Here is a 17,966-nt window from a genome sequence, read left to right as displayed (position 1 = left end):
GTTGGATATCTGGGGTTAGCAGATGCAAACTGTTATATATACGTAGACTGGATAAGCAGCAAGGTCTTACTGTATATCACAGGAACTATATTCAATTTCCTGTGCTAAACCATGATGAAAAAGAAAAAAAAAATTGCAAATGTGTGTACAAGCCATATTTTGATCATCTATTTATCACACAGTTTTTAAATACACATTTTGAGCCAATATGTAAAATTTAGAGACTTCACTCAAAATCCAGGGGTCCAGTGTCACTTGCAAACTCAGAAGCCCTGATGCCACATTCCTCTTGGTGATGAGGCACTGTACTGGGGTTTCTCATTGCCCCTGAGACCCCACTGCAAATTCCTCCTGTCCTCTTGCCACTGAGGTGTCCTGCCTGGCCCCTGGAAGCATTTGGGATTGGATCCATCATGTATGCGGAGTCATGGCCCCTCCATCAACCTTCCTTCCCTGATGGGTCCTTTTCCTGATCTCTCACTAACCCCTCATGACTCACCTTTGCTGTGTGACAGTGGACCCTTAGGATGGTCATCTGTTCCTGTCCAGGAACACCAACAGTTTGGCCTCCTGAAAGAAACCCGGTGATTATAGATTCTTATAGCATGGCTGGATGCCTTTGCCTCCAACATTTCGGTGAGGCTGACCTATTCCAGAGCTGCAGCATTTACCGTGGGAGCTGGGTTTTGAAACCGTGCCACCACTAACAACGAAAAACAAGTCAAAAAGCAAGCCTGCACATCAAGTGTGGGGCGCACACCAAACCCGAGAAGACCAGTGTCAGAATTCTGCTTTTTATGTAGCCCTGAAACCATAGATTTTTATTATTCTTTGTTCTTTTCCTTTGCTTCTGGAGAGAGAATTCAGCTTGTCCTCTGATCGGAGGTAAAAGACTTCCTTGTTTTTAATGATTTTTTTAAAAAAAACTTGCTACTAGTAAAGGAGAATAATAGATCCCAATGCTTTAAGTGTCTGGTGTAATTACTATAATATGAGGAGCATTGGTGTTTGCATGGGTATTACCTCACTGTAACCCGTGTCTGCAAGCTTTCAAAGAAACACATGCACATGGGTGTGTGTGCGCGCACGCACACACACACACACACACACACACACACACACACACACACGCTGTTTGTACACCCAGAGATACACTTTCAGCTTGAAATTTGAAAAAGAACCAGGCTATGAGAACCATCCACACACAATACTGCAGGGCTTTTTGTTAGAAGTGCGGTTTGACCAAGCATTACCCGAGTCTGACAAAGCTACAAAAATATGTTTTGCTTCTCCTAGTAAACATACGCGAATAGGAAGAAATGGGTTTTTTTTTTTTCCAGAGGTAGAGGTTTTATTGCGTAAAACACTGGATAAAACTGGACTGCTTCAAAGACATTTTATTCTAACAGCAGAAAGAAAACAGTCATTGCTGAAAAAACAACTTTTAATACTTTCTATACCAGAATAAAGTTCTGTCAACTGATGTATTATAATAATAAATAATGACCAAGAATAAACTTTAAATACAAAGTTTTCTACTTGTTACAAGCATAGCAACAAAATCCTCTACTCTATTGATCTCAGATTTCCTCCAAGATAGATTTTTTTTTCTTTGTGTAGGAATGTAGACAGCATTATGACCAGCATCACAGACTACAGAAGTTACAGGGAAAAAACTTGACATGTTTAGATATGAGAACCTGATGACATTCAGAAACTGACATTGCATCACTGCGGCTGTCACTTGTTTGTATTACAAGTTACAAATGTTCTGGAGAGAAGGCCTGTGTCAGGGGGGAAATAAGGACAGTAGCACTGGACAAAATGGGATCAACACACACGCCACAAAGAAGAGGGGATGTTCCCAGTGTCACAAACAGAATTATTGCCTGTCGCATCTGACGATGCTCAGAAGACACAAAAGGATACTGAAAGAGCGCCCAAAGTGCTAGAAATGGAATGTGGCTCTCGTTTTTTTTTTTTTTTCCACTTTTTTTTTTCCTCTTTTTTCCTCTTTTTACTTTTTTTTTTTTCTTCTTTTTTATAGTTTTCTTTGCTAAGATACCAAAGGCGGGGGCAAACACACAGAAAGCAAGCGACTGGCACAGTCACCAAACACAGTAGTGCAGTTAAAATCCTAAAGCTTACTACAGTCGGAAAGTTTTCAATAACATTTCAGTCCTTTCTCTAGGATCATAGAAACAGTTGCATTAAGTTTATCAACTCGATTTAAGTAAGGCAGTGAGAACTATTCTAGAAAAACAAGAAAGCAGCTTGCTCTATGCCAGATGGGTCCACATTGTACAGTGATTGCGTTTACACTGAAACCCCGGGTGGATGTCACCCTCTCGACAGCATATGCAAACCGGATTCCTTATTAGCCTGAGATTCCTTCTGGTCTCAGGATAGCGAAGCATTTTATTTACATTGATTGCAGTTTAGTATTTTTGTAAACTGCTGTAGGCAGAGCTGAAGTTTTTAAGGCCCTGGGGTTTTATTCTGTGCTCCCAGCCTGCAAGGAAATATCGATCTTTTTTTTTAAAGTCTGAATAATTTTGTCTTAGAAGAAGTTAATACTTCAGTACTTCTCCACCGTCACAAGCAACAGCACCATTTTCGTGTCACTCAAAGGAAATATGTTAAGAGGCTGAACTCTGACGCCACGCTAGCAGATTCAAGAATAAACCCTTAACTAGTCTTCATAAATTGTTTGTTAAAAAAATGAGTCAAGTGTTTCATTATTGGCCCTCCAAATCTCCCTCTGGGTGGTGCAGAACTTGATAAATTTGGAGTATCCAATCAGTAGAAAATCTAAAATCTACAAAAATATAGAACACATTTGTTTTACAAAAACAGACATTTTAACTTAAACAGTTTTCTTCATTAGTGATAGAGAGCAGGATGTTTAGATTCATATTTTAATACAAGCTATTTCATAAGAGCTTGCTGGAGAAGAAAATCTTGCTTCATGTCTATGACACTTACAAAAATTAACAGATGAAAAAAATCTGATAATAAGGACTGGAGCAGCCTTCATTCAAGTAACATTTTAAAAATCATAATAAAAACAATCTTTCTACTATTATGTAAATTTCCATTCTTCCCCAGCACCTTCTGTGAGTAGGGTGGGCTAGTTCTAAGCATTTGATATCATGTATCCCTATTTTTTTTATTAGCAACCTTCTTGTAAATTCCTCCAAAAATTAAAGAAAAAAAAAAAAAGACAACTGAGAAAAAGCATTTCCCTCTATACTGCAATTTGATCTAAAAAAAGGAATTACTCATCAAACCTGCAATGGACATTTGTCTGCAGACACTTCCTGACCATTGATTCATTTGGCTGTGGATTTTTTTTAAATGCACATTGAAGATGGCAAGCCTCTGCAGAGCTGGTCTGCCCTGGCGCTGGCTGCGGGCCGGCTAAGATTTCTCCAAGAGTGCAGTTACGACACCACGTGAATTGATTTTCTCTGCAGTGACCGCTCCAGTCTGACTGGCACCGCGACTGCCTCCCAACACATCCCATTAGGGTGCGAGGCGGATGACAGCAGCTGGTGTCAGATTATAGAGGTGTTTTCAACAATGAAAACACAGCCCCTCCATCTTCAAGGCAACACTAAATCATTTAGATGGCATCGTTTTGCAGTTAAGAGCTTGATTTTTGGACATAGGCGACTCTAGCGTTGGAAGGGCCCCCCAGCTTCCTTGAGCTCGGAGGACACCAAGCATTTCTGAAATCCCTTTTATCCCACCTGCATTGTTTGGAAGTACTTGTTGCCGGGTAACAGTTTAGCAGCCATTTTCAAGGGCTGGGGATTTTTTTTTTTTAATATATATATAGATATCTTTTTAAAATTTTTAAATGTTCTATACACTAGTGGGGGTTGTACATGATTTTTCCCCTTGGAATGCAGTTAGCAAACTCTTTTACCAGATGCATAATCTGAAAACTGTGTAAAATAATATTGCAATCTCCGAATTGGTTGGCTCAGTTGCGCTCCTCCTGGGCCTTGCTGCCTTCCTCCGTTAACTCCGCTGAGCTCCCCGCCTTGACAGCTGCGGGGTCTTCGAAATTCCCAGAAGCCTCTGAGTCAACTCTGGAGCGCTTGAACCTGCGGTCGGGGTATTGGCTGTTGTCAAAAGGCATGCGATGGACACAGAGGACGTGGGTCTTCAGATTTCCCTTCTGAGAGGCACTGTAGGGACAGTAGCGACACTGGAAAGGCCTGTGACCTACGGGCAGAAAGAGTGGCCGGTCAGTTCTGCTGCGTACCCCTCCCCGGCTCCCAGCACTCAAAGGACCATGATCATTATTACCAGTACAATATCAGCAGTGTTATTTCCTTGCAAAGGTCAAATGGCAAAGAATAAAGATGCAGCCAATATATCTATTTGGATAAGTAATAACTTACTTGGATAAATAATAAGCTGCAGTTTAGTTGCTAAGTCATGTCTGACTCTTCTGCGACCCCGTGGACTGTAGCCCACCAGGCTCCTCTGTCCATGGGATTCTCCAGGAAGAATATTGGAGCAGGTTGCCATTTCCTTCTCCAGGGGATCTTCCCAACCCAGGGATTGAACCCATGTCTCCTGCATTGGCAGGCGGCTTCTTTACTGCTGAGTCTTCAGGGAAGCCTCAAACAATAAGTTACCAAATAATAATAATAATAACTTGGACAAGGATTTAAAAGATCTTTCCAGCCTAGCCAGGGTTTTTAATTCAGCCTTTTTAGGTGAGAGAAAAGAAAGTTCCAACACCTGGAAATTCTTTTATAAAAAGTAAGATAGCAAGGATTTTAGACTTTGCAGGCCAAGATCAAAGATATGACGTAGATACTTATATAACAAGAGAGGAAATAAATTTCCAACTTTTTGTTGATGAAATTCAAAACTTTATTTATGGACACCGAAATTTGAATTTTATATAATTTTCATATGTGATGAAATATTATTCTTGTTGGGCTTTTTTTTCCAGCCATTTAAAAATGTAAAAACCATTCTTAGCTCCACAGGCTGTATGAGAACAGACAGGAGGTGGATTTGAGCCCTGGACTAGACTTTGTGACCCTCAGTTAAGTTCATTTCAGTTCAATCCCTCAGTCGTGTCCTACTCTTTGCAACCCCATGAATCGCAGCACGCCAGGCCTCCCTGTCCATCACAAACTCCCAGAGTTTACTCAAACTCCACACAAAAAAACCCATAAGTCCCTCCATCTGGGATTCTGACTCAGATCTTCAAGCCAATTCACTTCCTCATGTCCCCACCAACTCTACTGATAAGCAAGTCAAGCGTGACCAGGAAGTGTGTTTGGGGTGGGGTGAGAGAGGGATGTTCCCTAAGCCTTGTTCTTCGGTGGAGTGGAAGTGCCAAGCTGGAGGAATTTGGAAGCTCTGTTTCAAGAGGAGGCAGCAGAAAGTATCAGACAAGAACTGGGACACTCAGATAATTAAGGCCAGCCTAGTTTTAAAGAAGTTCAATTTTGAATGGTGATGCCCGGAATCAAACTTCTCTAGAAAGGCTGTAAATAAGAACAGAAGATGGATTCTTGTGAAAATCCACCTGCTCCTTCAGGCTTCATTTCTCTGTTCCGATGCACCACAGACATGCACACATCTCTGCTATCTTTAGGAACCAGTAAAGCATCTAGTTTGGGAAGTTATAATGGGACAATGCGTTCTGCCCAATGCTGGGAAGCTGTGGCTCTGCCATTCCTGGAAGTCCATGAGTGCTGTCCCACCCAGCACCCAGAGAGGTCAAGACCCAGCGCTGGGTTTCATTTGCTAAGGAAAATAAACAAGCAAATAAATGGGCCCAATTGTTTACCCCAGAAAACATCTGAACAGCATATTCATCACTTTTTCTAGAGCATAATAGCAGAAGTCCTGTGTAACTACTTAGCAAGGCAGTCTTGTTTTTGAGAAACTGGAGAGCAACCAAATGTTTGCAACTGAAATTCATTTCCTCACCAAATTGCACACAGCACTAGATTCTTGCTCCTTTCTTAGTGGGATTCGGAAATTAGCTCTCTCCATCTTCCCTTCTAGCCAGTTGGTCCCCAGGTCAAATCCATTCTACCTGTTGGCTCTTTCTACTTCCCATACTCCCATTCTGCGCCTGGTCCAGTGTACACCAGCTCATGCTAGACTATGAACATGGCAGCCTGCAGGAGAGCTTCCTGCTTCCCGTTTCCCCACTTCCTGCCCATCCTCCCCAGGTATACCAGAGTGGGTACCTAAAGCAGAAGCTCAGCTCTGAGTTCCCTGTCCAAATCTTAATGACCATCTACCCCCTCGCCTTTAAGCTCAGTCCCCACACCTCTCCTGTCTCCGGGAGCCTCCCCTGTTTGCCCACTCCAAACCAAACCACTAGATGGTCTCTGCAGACGGGCTTCATTCTGTAGGGTCCCCATGCTCTGACTGTGCTACCTTCACCCTGAGACATCACTTCTGTTCTCTGCAGACCCAAACCCCATTCTCCCTTCAAGACTCTGTTTTGTGTGGCTGCGGTGTGTGTGCATTGGCTGCCAGGATAGACTGTGAGTTCCTGAGGCAGGAAGCATAGCCATCTCAACATCACTGGTGCCAAGTTCTCTGCTTGGCACAGAACAAGCAGGTATGAACTGTTTGCAGGGATTGCATTATTATTTTTTTGTTTCCCCTTGCCTTTTTTTTTTTGAAGGAATTACAAATTTTCAGATAGAGTTTTCTCTTCTTTTGTTTCTATTGTTGTACCTAACATGAGACTGAATTTGATCAACCTTCCTACTTGCATAAGTCCATGGAGTGGATCACACTTGCTCTTGGCCCTTCTACATGGCCTACCACAGCAAGAAGAGCACAGACTGTTAGAAGGAGGGGCCTGGACCACAATTATCAAGTAAGAGAAGGATTTGTGGGTACAATTTGCCTCCTGCCTTCCTGCTATCCAACCCCACCCTTAGGGCTTGGTCACCCCCTCATATAGATGGCAGGGAAGACTCTGGGTTGGTGCAGAAGGAGAAATGAGGCTCTGTTTCTAGTGGACTTAGGATACTTATGAATAGTGTGCACGGCCCTACTTTTCATTATGTTGGAGTTAAAGCATAGACTGAAGGGAAGAATCATGGTGTTGATCAATGGCGGTGAAATAGGAAAAGCCATGCCCATTCTCCCCACCATAATCATGAATCTTCGTCAGCGCTAAGCTGGGCATCAGTGAGTTTCCAACAGATCCCAAGGCTCAACCATCCAACTCACGAAGTCATCATCCCTGTGGACATGAAGTCATGTCCAGGGCTCAGTGAGGTGGTTTGAGGTTCTCTGATAGGGCAGCTCTTGAGTGGGAGAAAGAAGGAAGGACGGTCCAAGTCTGCAGCTGGAGGCGTAGGAACCAACTCAAGTTCATCCAGAGAACCTGAGAGAAGAGTTGAGACTTCCCTCAGGAAGCCTAAGAAACATTTCTAAAGTTTTGTCCAAAGCTTCTCATAAATGGACTATATCTTCTGGGTTCCCACCAAGGGCAGCTCTGCCACAGTTCACAAAGGAAAGGTGATGCTATCCTAATTATCATAGCTCAGATAAAGCTGGGGCTAACTCATCAATTCACTTATTTTATGGCAATAAGTTACTGATGGGGAAAATCATCATGACAAGACTTTGGAGCTAAAAACTCCAAATAATAATTAAAAATAAATAAAATCAAAACTCTCGGCACCATAATCCAAAGAGGCTTGCAGAACCATGAAGCAAATGACCAAACCATGGTTTTGTTTAATGAATCTACTTTGGATCACCGTGATTCATCGGGTTCCTACATTCTTCCACTGTTTTTCCCCATCTGTCAAAGTTGCCTATTATACTTCCTATTATTATTTCTGTATAAATCTGTGCTACAAACTTTGGAAGCCACCCTCTCTGCAAATTATGTCACTGTGGGAACCACATGCATCTTGTCAAACCAAACAGAGAACCTCAGATATCACCTTTATTCACAATAAAAGCTTTTTTGAATTGGCCAACTTGGCATAAAGGCACTTAGTATAATTTTTTCACCAATTGATTTTAAATATTAATTATTATTTTTATCCTATGATTATATCTGAATCTCTGTACCTTGGGAGAGTCAAGGATGTACAATAATTCTGGCATATTTGGATACTTCAGTGGTCCAACCATTAGTATTGAAGTAGTTTTTATTTTAACTTCAGTGAGCTGAGAAGTTATACATAAAGGTATAATGTTATGCATTGTACATTTGTAGAAGGAAGTCTGTACAATATTGGAACCATGATAAATCTTGATCTTACATTGCACTTTGTAAATAGAAGCACTCTAGGTAATGGTAGTACCTGAAGATCCCAAAGGCCTCTGTCCCACAGGTTTTCACAAAGATGTTTGTATGTTTATCCTCATATTTGAGCTTTATGGCTGTTATGTCAAAAATATCAACCCCATAGCTCAGATGAATAACTTAAAATAGAGTGAACTTGGATGGTTTGACTTTAAAACAAATTTCAAATGTGTATAAGGTACTCAGATCTCCTAATTCTCTAAAATTCTTATAAGAACTATATGTTATTTTTAGGATTCACACACATAAACACACACACACACACACACCCTTCTAAGTGGTTTGTTAGGTTCCCATGAGACTGAGGTGGAAGAAAAGTTTTGAAGAAATGAGACATCCATCCTGAGGGAAGGTGATTGTGAGGAGCCGAGTTGGGGCCAGAAGAAAGCATTGTGTTCCCCTGAGAATAGGATGTAAGTGAAAGATTGATCCTTTGGTGATGGGAACATTTACTCCCAAGCAGAAAGCTGTTGGTATGCAAAACACTTTTGGAGACTTGATTCATTTCCCAGTCTAGCTAAATCTGGATGAAAAGTTTCCAATTTCTCTATACCATTTGTCCATGCGAAGCCCCTGGTATTGGCACAAACTCAGTGATCTGTTACCTTTGGGTCAGAGAACATACCCTATACTTTCAGAACAAACCCCACAGCTGAGAGCTCCACTGAAATGTCCACTGTGGTTTTCCAATACAGGTGACAGAACAAAGGACCCACCTGAAGGCAGAGGCAGCGAGGGGGCCATGGAAATCCGAGGGGAACTTTCTTACTTTCCTGCTAAGGTGGATGCGGGGCTCCAAGGAAATCAGATCCCCGGATGGAGATAGGTCAACACATCCCCTGAGGAGAAGCCCTCAGGGTGACACGCTGCAAACTTCCATCCGGCACGTTTTAATGAAAAGAAAGACCCGCCATGCTGCCTGCACCACCTTGGCGTACTGGAGGTGGAGGGAGCCATTCACCTGGGTCTATAGGTGGAGATGAAGATGCCACTACTGTCCATCAATTTCTAAGAAGTAGAAAAGGCTTTAAGACAGAGTCGAGTCTAACAGCCTTTCTTGGATTGAATTTAAAAGAGTAAGGGCACCCACCCACCCCAGTCAGCTCCCTATTTGAGGAGAATATGAACACCCTGGCCTTTCTCCAGTTCAGCCCCACAGAGAAGCACTCTGCTTTAGGGCAGCCTTTGGCCCTCTGAACACAGGAGATCCTTCCTGCAGAGGCCTGACCACAGAGAGCTCTCTGCTTTGCATTTTTGATTTCAGGTGTCCTCCAGCCCCACGGTGGCCAGTGTGAGTCGGACCAGGACCTTGCATTCAAAGCATAGCATCACCCCTTCGTGAGGCTGAGAGGCCACTAACACCCAAGATTCAGTTTCCCCTCTGTCTGACCTTGAACGAGCATTTGATCTCTCAAGGCTTCAGTTTCTACATCTTGGAAATGGGGGGATAATACGAATACTGACACCCTAATCCTGTTGTGAAGATCAGATGAGACAGCATGTCAAATCTGTAAATGACAAAGAGCTCTACAGATGTCAGCTGTCTGTCATCGCTGTAATTGCTGATTTCTTTGTTATCATTCTGTTCCTTATCTAAGTAAGACTGGTCAAGAGAGGCTATGCTTTGTTCTTCATCCAAAGCACTCATTCAACAAGTCTTCCCTGTGCCAGATTTGCACTAGCCTGCCTGTCCTAGGTGATCTTATCTCAGATAGTCGTGGAATAAAGCCTGAAATAGTCTCTCTTTGGGGCTCCTGTTTCTGACTGGGGGTTTGGGGATCTGTAAGACCTTCAGAGTCCCAAGAAAGTAGTTGTTAGCAAGGGTATTTCCCTTGGTGAAGTTCAGCAGATGTGGGCTGGGCTGTGGTCGCAGGCCCATGTGGGAAGGATATCGTGTCTGGGGGATCCTGTTCTGGTACAGGGCTGGCTCTTTGAGGCCATGCAGTGGGGGAGATGGTCAAGGGGGCTGGGGCTTCCGAGAGCTCAGCCGGGAGGAGTATGAACCCCTGCATGCATTTCCAGCCTCTTTGCCCTCAAAGCCCCTGAGCTGCTGCCTCTGACCACTGGACCGTCTCTGTTCTCCAGATACTTTACATGCTTTATTCTCTTTCCTGCCATAGAACCTCTGCCCAATCCTGTCTCATTCCCTCCATCTGAGTGCTCCCTCCCCGGCTTCATGGAAGTACTATAATCCCATCCTTAGCGCAGCTGCCTCAGGCCTCCCGTGATGACTCCAGACCCACTGAGGTTCATCACAGCAAACTCTTCTCTTCCACAGCAGAGTGTCCAACTAGAGTAGATCAACAAACATTGATGTTGTCTGCCCCACAAGACAGTCGGCTCCAGGACTCAGGGACTGTGGGGTTTTGCTTTTGCTTTTTTTTTTTTTTTGGTTTTCTGATTGTTGATATTTCTTACCACCTAGTAGAGACTTCGGGATGTTACAGATTTCCATTAGGTATTTTTCAAGCAAAAGGGCAGGTGAATGGATAGATGGATGGATGGATGGATGAAGGAAAGAGGGAGGCAGCCACGAGAAAGGAAGAGGAGCAGAATGCTATCCCAGGCAGAGAGACTCGCCTGACCTCAGTACAGAAGCAGGAAGACTGTGGGGTGCAGGGATCTGCAAGCTGGTGCTTCCAGTTTGGTGGAGGTGGAGCTTGGTGGGAGCTGGGCAGGGGTGGGGCCCACAGGACCCCCTGGGGAGCTTGCACCTCACTCCAAGGGGGAAGGCTTTTCCATCTCTGCAGCAAGGCTGCTGCCCCAAAGAGCCCCCATCCCCGTCTGAAGGCAGGACCTCGGGCCCTGATGCTGTGGCCAGATGTGAGCCCTCACCATCCCCCCGCTTCCCTCCTCTCTCTCTATCTCTCACTTTGAGCCCATCAACATTTCCCATCACTGCCATGTGAAAAGTAAGTACATCATACGTTAATTTGTATTGTCACAGCTCCGTAGAGCCGTGGTAAAGAGCACATTCATTTTTAATCCACTATGAATAATATATAAATATGTATACAGTGTGGAGGGTCAAGAGGAGTAAGGAGAAAGCAAGCCGTACATTGTTTATAACAAAAGTGGGGAAACGAGATATTTTTCTTACTTGCTACAATGGAAATATCTGCTCTTTCCCTGTACCTGAGGAGGAAAGGAAAATGCCTGCCCTTGGGGGACCATCCATTCATTACGGCTCTGCGCTTGTGGGCAACTGGGTCCAGGGAAGAGCCGGGGCTGCATCCACGAGGCTTCCAGACTTTCCATGCTGGTGGTTTCTGCTCAGGTGTGTGATGGCAGAGAGGGGGGTGGGGGGGAGGTAAGTGACCAATCTCTGGTGCTTAGTCCAGGGTGATGAGAAAACAGTCCGACACCCGTTCAGCAGAGCACGTTTACAGGAATTGCCTCAATGGTCCTAATGACTGTCACTGGGGATATACGGTGGAGAAACATCTCCCCATTTTATGGACAAGAAAACCAAGATTAAATAATTGTCCAAAGTCAGGTTGGCACAGCTAACTGGTTCCTGATCAGGAATTCCACCTTTGGGTTTTCTCAGAACAGACGATTATGTCTCTACTCCCTCCTGTCGCTCCCTACACACCACCTGGGAAAATTCTCTACAAGGGGGTGTCTTTGATCAGGACCCAAGGGTGCGCCAGGAGAGAGTCCTCTCCTCTGTGGAGGACCGTGTACTGTAATGTGTGATATTGCACACATGTCACACGCCACACTCATTATGGACACAAGCACTGCTGTGGCCTCTGCCCGTCAAAGACTGGCATTGAGCACATGGCAGGCACCAAGCCACAGGGCTTGTAAGCTCTCTGTCGGAGCTCCCATCACACAACTCCTGGGCCCCAGGCCACACACCGAACACCTACTGCATGCATTAGCCTGAGAAGATTGCTGTTGGAACGATGTAGTACTTTTAGCACTGAGGTGAGAAGGGCATCTATCCCACATGCCTGACACAGGCCTACCCAATACATGCTGAATGGTTGCTCACATGTCTAAAGGCTGACTTTAAGAGTTGCAACCCACTGGAGACCCAAGTGGGAGGAGGAAGGGGCCAATCATTCATGAGGGAAGGACAGCGCAGCTTTGAGCAAGGCTCCAGGTGCCAGTTGAAAGATGGCTCAGAGGTGGGGGGACTCACAGGAGAGAAGGAACGTTCTTGAGGAAAGACACGTATGCTGTTTGCCAGAGCCAGGCCTACACATGGTGACAGAGGCAGAACTCTGGACGTTGGAACAAGGGCATCCTAGGGTGGAGAGGAGCAGTCCCCAGAATCACGGTTCATGTTCCACTGTCAACACAAGCAAAAGCGTCCAGAAGAGGGTCAAGTATGTTAGTGGTGGAGAGGCAGCTCCCTGGCCCAGGTAAACAGTAAAGGGGCAATCCCCCTGAGTCCTCATGCTGCCGAGCCACCTCTCACCCAGGCAAGCTTTTCAGATCAACCTCACTGGTGCCTTTCACTCTTCGTTGAAATAACTGGTAAAAGACAGTGGGTAAATAAAGAGGAACATTGCTGCCATGGCTTCTAGATCAGCCCTGACCACACCCACATATACCTTGGGTGAGTGTAGACCCTTAAGAAAGCCAGAAAGCATGAGAGAACCCAGGCTGACCAAGGAAGAATCTTGAGGACCAGCAGCATCGGGCCCTGCTGCAGCCCCCGGTTGACCCACCTGTGACACGCTCATTTTCCTTTCTGCAATACCCTCTCTGGTGCACAGGATCATGGAGTGTTTCTAAACTACCACAGAAAGCTTTCCCACAGTCATGCTCTATGGTGCTGTCTTCCAGAAAGATCCTGGTAATGACCTGGAGAGAAGTAGCCCTCAGAAGCAGCTCAGATGCACAGGGCAATGAGGCTTGGGAAGTACCAACAAGAGCCCTTAATAACAGCCCTTCCCCTATTGCATCCCACCCAGAGCCCTTTGGATTCCTTGAAACTAAGGACACTTGCACTAGTGGTAAAGAACACGCCTGCCAATGCAGGAGACGTAAGAGACACGGGTTTGATTCGTGGGTCGAGAAAATCCCCTGGAGGAGGTCATGGCAACTGACTCTAGTATTCTTGCATGGAGAATCCCATGGACAGAGGAATCTGCTGGGCTTCAATCCATAGGGTCACAGAGTCAGACATGACTGAAGCACACACATAGAGGCCTTTGCAAACTGCATGCTAGTAGGGAAGAAAATGGCTCCACATATGGGGCTGATTTTACAAGTTGAAAACAGCCTCCCAGAGGAGGACTGTGCCCAGGGGACCTGGGAGGAATCCAGGCTGGGTGGTCCACTGGGCTGGCCTGTTGATCAGGCCTCCAAGGTGGTGCTTGCCTCCACTTGGCCCTCACCTGCTGCTCCCTCTGACTGTCTGCTGTTCTGTCTGACCCTGAAGCAGCCAACTGGGGGAGTCCCTGCCCAGGACCCCGGGCAGCCTTCAAGTTTCAACATGCTCTGAAGGAGCAAAGAGATAGGTAAAAATATACAAGAACATGCACTGAGCTGATAGAAAGAGCCATTTCTCAGTAACACCTATTTCATATATATATATTTTAATTTCCCTAATTCTAAATAGGCAAGAATGGTTCTAATCAGGTATGTAATTTATGTTTTCAGTTTTCAAAAAAATATTCATCCATCTAATCAAAGATGCTAAAACACTTTGAAATATCCTTAGTATAAATAATTTTAGGTTTTAAATTTCCTGTGATTTGGGTTTTAATTTAAAACACTATCAAAAAATATTTTACCATTTTAAAAGTGAATTTTGATCCATGTGGTAATAGACTGGAGACATCAGTGTGAACTTGTGTTTAGCTTAATATGTATAGCAGAGATGTGGGAACATGCAGGGGTTATACACACAAATATTTCCTTTTTCTCAGCGGAGAGAGCCCAGAACCCATGATACACCTAGGGCAACAAGGACACTTAGCCCAGAACTTGACTTCTAATACTATTCTCAAGAAAGGGAACCAGGGCTTCTTGGAGAAATGGCTAATTCTAGGGCTGGAGCAGGACATACACAAGGTGATTCTGGAGCACCTGTTCGCGCCAGAGAGTAAGGAATTGCTCCAAAGCCATAAGCTGGTGGGGGTATCAGAGCAGCACGCAGTCCAGTGAGAGAGCCCCCAGTGGCCAGAGCTGGAACAGCTTCAGCAACAAAGTAAATGACGAAGTATAAAACAAGCACCCACAAGTCCTACTGACAGAAACAAATGATTGAATCAACACCTACATGGAGGACTTCCCTGGTGGTCCAGTGGTTAGGAATACACCTGCAGGGGACACACGGTAGAACCCTGGTCCGAAAAGCTTCCACATGTCGAGGGGAACTAAGCCCATGACTACTGAGTGCCTTGCTCTGGAGACCCTAAGCTGCAACTACTGAAGTCTGTGCACTCTAGAACTTGTGTTCCAAAACGAGAGAAGCTAGTGCAACGAGAAGCCCATGCACCGCAACTAGAGAGTATGCCCCCGCTTGCCAGAACTAGAGAAAGCCCACGTGCAGCAATGAAGACCCAGCTAACTCAATAAAACATAAAAGATATATATTGGTGGCGGTATTGTTTAGTCGCTAAATCATGTCTGGCGTTTCTGCGACCCCAGGGCTTTCCTGGTGGCTCAGACAGTAAAGAATCTGCCTGCAATGCAGTAGACCCCGGTTCAATTCCTGGGTCAGGAAGATCCGCTGCAGGAGGGAACAGCTACCCGCTCCAGTATTCATGCTTGGAGAATTCCATGGACAGAGGAGTCTGGCAGGCTACCATGCATGGGGTCACAAAGAGTCAGACGCAGCTGAGCAACTTTCACTTTCACTTTTCAGGGACTGTAGCCTATATATGTCTAAATACCTACTTGGAGAACTACGAAGGCCTCACACATTCCAAACTACTTACTATATAGGTGCTCCCCCTGAAGGAGGTGGCTGAAACTCCCACTTCTTTGTGCTGGCTGCATGCTGACCTCCTGCACAGAACTGCAGTGTGGAACGCACTTAAGAGGAATCGTATAGGCAGACATCTGACAACCATGACCTCAGCCAGGTGACCAAGGTCAGGCGGAGAGCACGTGCTCTGATCTGATGGGATGAGAAGGCACTTCATTTCTGTGGCTTTCCTCCCCCAAACCCGCAGTCCAAGTCCACCCATGAGAAATCTCAGCTGGGGAACATTCTATACAGTGTGTCTCAAATCTGGCCACGTGATCAAAAACCAGGAAACATGGAGAAACTGTCACAGCCAGGAGGGCCCTTAGGAGAGCTGACCCCTAAATGCAATGTGGTATCCTGGAATAGAGAAAGGACATTGGGTAAGAGTAAAATGTGGGCTTTGCCTAATAATAGTGTATCAATACTAAGTCATTAACTGTAACAGATGTACCCTACAAATGTTAGTTGTTAGTAGGAGGAAGGGCCCTACCAGGATACAGTGTTCACAGGCTCTGGTATGGTGTGAAGAACCTGGGTTCTTGAGCCAGACACTCAGATTCAAACCTTACCTGTCTCTACAGGTTACGTGCTCTTGGGCCACCTATTCAAACTATCCAACTCTCAGCCTTTTCATCCACGTAAAATGGGTGTACTCCTAATAATAGATCACTCATCGGGTTGTGGGGATTCAAGGAGAAGAGACTTGTAAAAATGCTTAGCACCATGTGTGGCAGTTAGGAAGAGTTACATCAATGTTTGTTAGATATGGTTTTGCATATTAAAATACTCCTTTTATTAAGTGCCTGTTATGTGAGAGTCTTGAATTGGAACTGTCATTTCAATGCCAATGCTGGAGTCAGGTGTCAGGACTCCACTTGCCAGTGAAAGACACTGAGGCTCTGAGAGGCTCCGTGTGTTTCTGGACCCACGAAGCCAGAGAGGCAGAAAACTCAGCTTGCCACCAGCTCCCTCTGAGACCGCAGCCAGGGCCACTGTCTCGCTTCCTCTCTTCAGCTTCAGGTCCAAGTTCAGTTAGTATGAAAGCTGAGAAGATGAGACTGAATTCCAGGAGGTGTCTGCAGAAGAGACCATCTGGCAGGGATGTCAAACTCCCCCAGACCCTTCCAGCTCAGCCCTGTCCCCTCCTCTCCCCGCCACCCCCATCCCAGGACCTCAGAACTCAGCCTCAGGAGACCCTGCCCTTCCCTCCTGCTGACCTCACAGTGACTCCTTCCTTAGCAACTTCATTCCCATGCTCTGGCCCACGCCATGCAGATTTTGCCTTAAATCCCATTTATTTGTTTGCCCCTGGCTGTCTATGCGCTCAGCGAGCCACCAGCCTGCCTGGGTGGTCAGGAGAGCCAGACTGCAGCACAGGCCTGGCCGCCAGCACTCACAGGCAACTATTGATCTGAGATCTTAAATCATTCCCCAGATTTTATGAAAGCATTTATGTTTATCATTAAATAACCTTCAAAGGGTCGATGAACTTACTTTCCTTTTTTGGAGATTTTTAGATGCGTAATATAATAATGCTCTAACAATACCCAGTGTTTGTCTCTGGGTGAGCGCACTTAATCCTGAAAGAAATGCTAGGAGAGGCCAAAGAGAGAGAAAATGCAAGGTGGGAACCAGAGAACAGAGAGGCTGGCAGCTTCCCCATTGTCACACAGCAGACCTCGCCCTCTGAAATTCTTCTCTCCCCCAACATTTCCAGGAAGGGGATACTTAGAAACCACACTAACAGGGGTGATTTTAGATGGAACGGAACTGACCACTTTCAGATTAACAGCCTTAGGAAAACAACAAGTGAATCAAAGTTGGATACGCTTTTAATAAATAGCAAGTAAAATTATTAAGGTGGTACTCAAGCGATGACAAAAATAGAGGGGTTTCTAAAATATAAGGTGCCAATGCAGCATCTTCTATTCATACTTTTGATATCCACATCTTCCCCTCCTTGGGAATATTGGGCTAAAACATTTCTCTGAAGTTCCTGTGGCAATAAGGTGGATGCTAGGCGTTTAGCAGAAGCTGTAACAGCTAGCCCTGCTCCATGTGAACCCACCTCTGTCACCAATGGACTCAGTGGGTCAACAGACCACCCCAGAAACAGCAAGGAGAAAGACCCAGGACCAAAGGCAGCGGGCCTGCTCTGCCCACCACACCAGTCCCCAGATCCCCTCTGCACTTGCGTCCATCTCTGCTCTCCAGCCTTTGATGGCCTCCTGTCTCTTACCACAGCATCTTGCCTGCCTCCTCAGCCTGACTTTCCAACTTGCAACCCCATTTTACCTAATATTTTATTGCCATTGCCACCAGGAATTTGCCCACCCCAACCCCCAAATCTCTTTCCAATTAGATCCCACCAAAGCCTCAGCTCCTCCTTGAAGCCTTTCTCAGGACCCAGCTGTCAGAGCCCCACAGGCACTTAGCAAAGGCCCACACAAGTAGGCACTTAACTGTGTTCTGTCTGGACTGCTCACTAATGGCTTCCTGTGACTTGGGCGTGGTGGGTCTCTCCCTTCCCTTAGCAGGCTGGAGATGCCTGCCATGCACATCTCAGAATGGATACCAGAGGCTGGGAGTTGTTCCCTTTGGGCGGCTTCTTAGGAAAGGCTCGGGCATCCCTTGGGTGGGTGCCCCTCTGCCCAGCTCCATGTTCTCACCTTCATGAAGGCCTAAGGGATATGCTGGAGTGGG

The 17,966-nt window shown here is 45.6% G+C and overlaps 1 protein-coding gene across 6 annotated transcripts in view; it reads right to left on the bottom strand.

The window, feature by feature from the left end:
* Positions 1–1,342: 1,342 nt before the first annotated feature.
* ZNF536 (zinc finger protein 536) overlaps positions 1,343–17,966 on the bottom strand; it is a 444,782-nt gene continuing 428,158 nt past the window's right edge. For all 6 annotated transcript variants that reach the window (XM_043899042.1, XM_043899040.1, XM_043899045.1 and 3 more), the window contains one exon: positions 1,343–4,233. In XM_043899042.1, the coding sequence (XP_043754977.1) occupies positions 3,989–4,233 (245 nt within the window). In that variant the 3' untranslated portion in view covers positions 1,343–3,988. The remainder of the gene's footprint in view (positions 4,234–17,966) is intronic.

Source organism: Cervus elaphus, chromosome 4, assembly GCF_910594005.1.
Source record: "Cervus elaphus chromosome 4, mCerEla1.1, whole genome shotgun sequence".
In the NCBI taxonomy this organism is placed as follows: Eukaryota; Metazoa; Chordata; class Mammalia; order Artiodactyla; family Cervidae; genus Cervus; species Cervus elaphus.
This window is presented reverse-complemented; position numbering and strand designations above follow the sequence as displayed.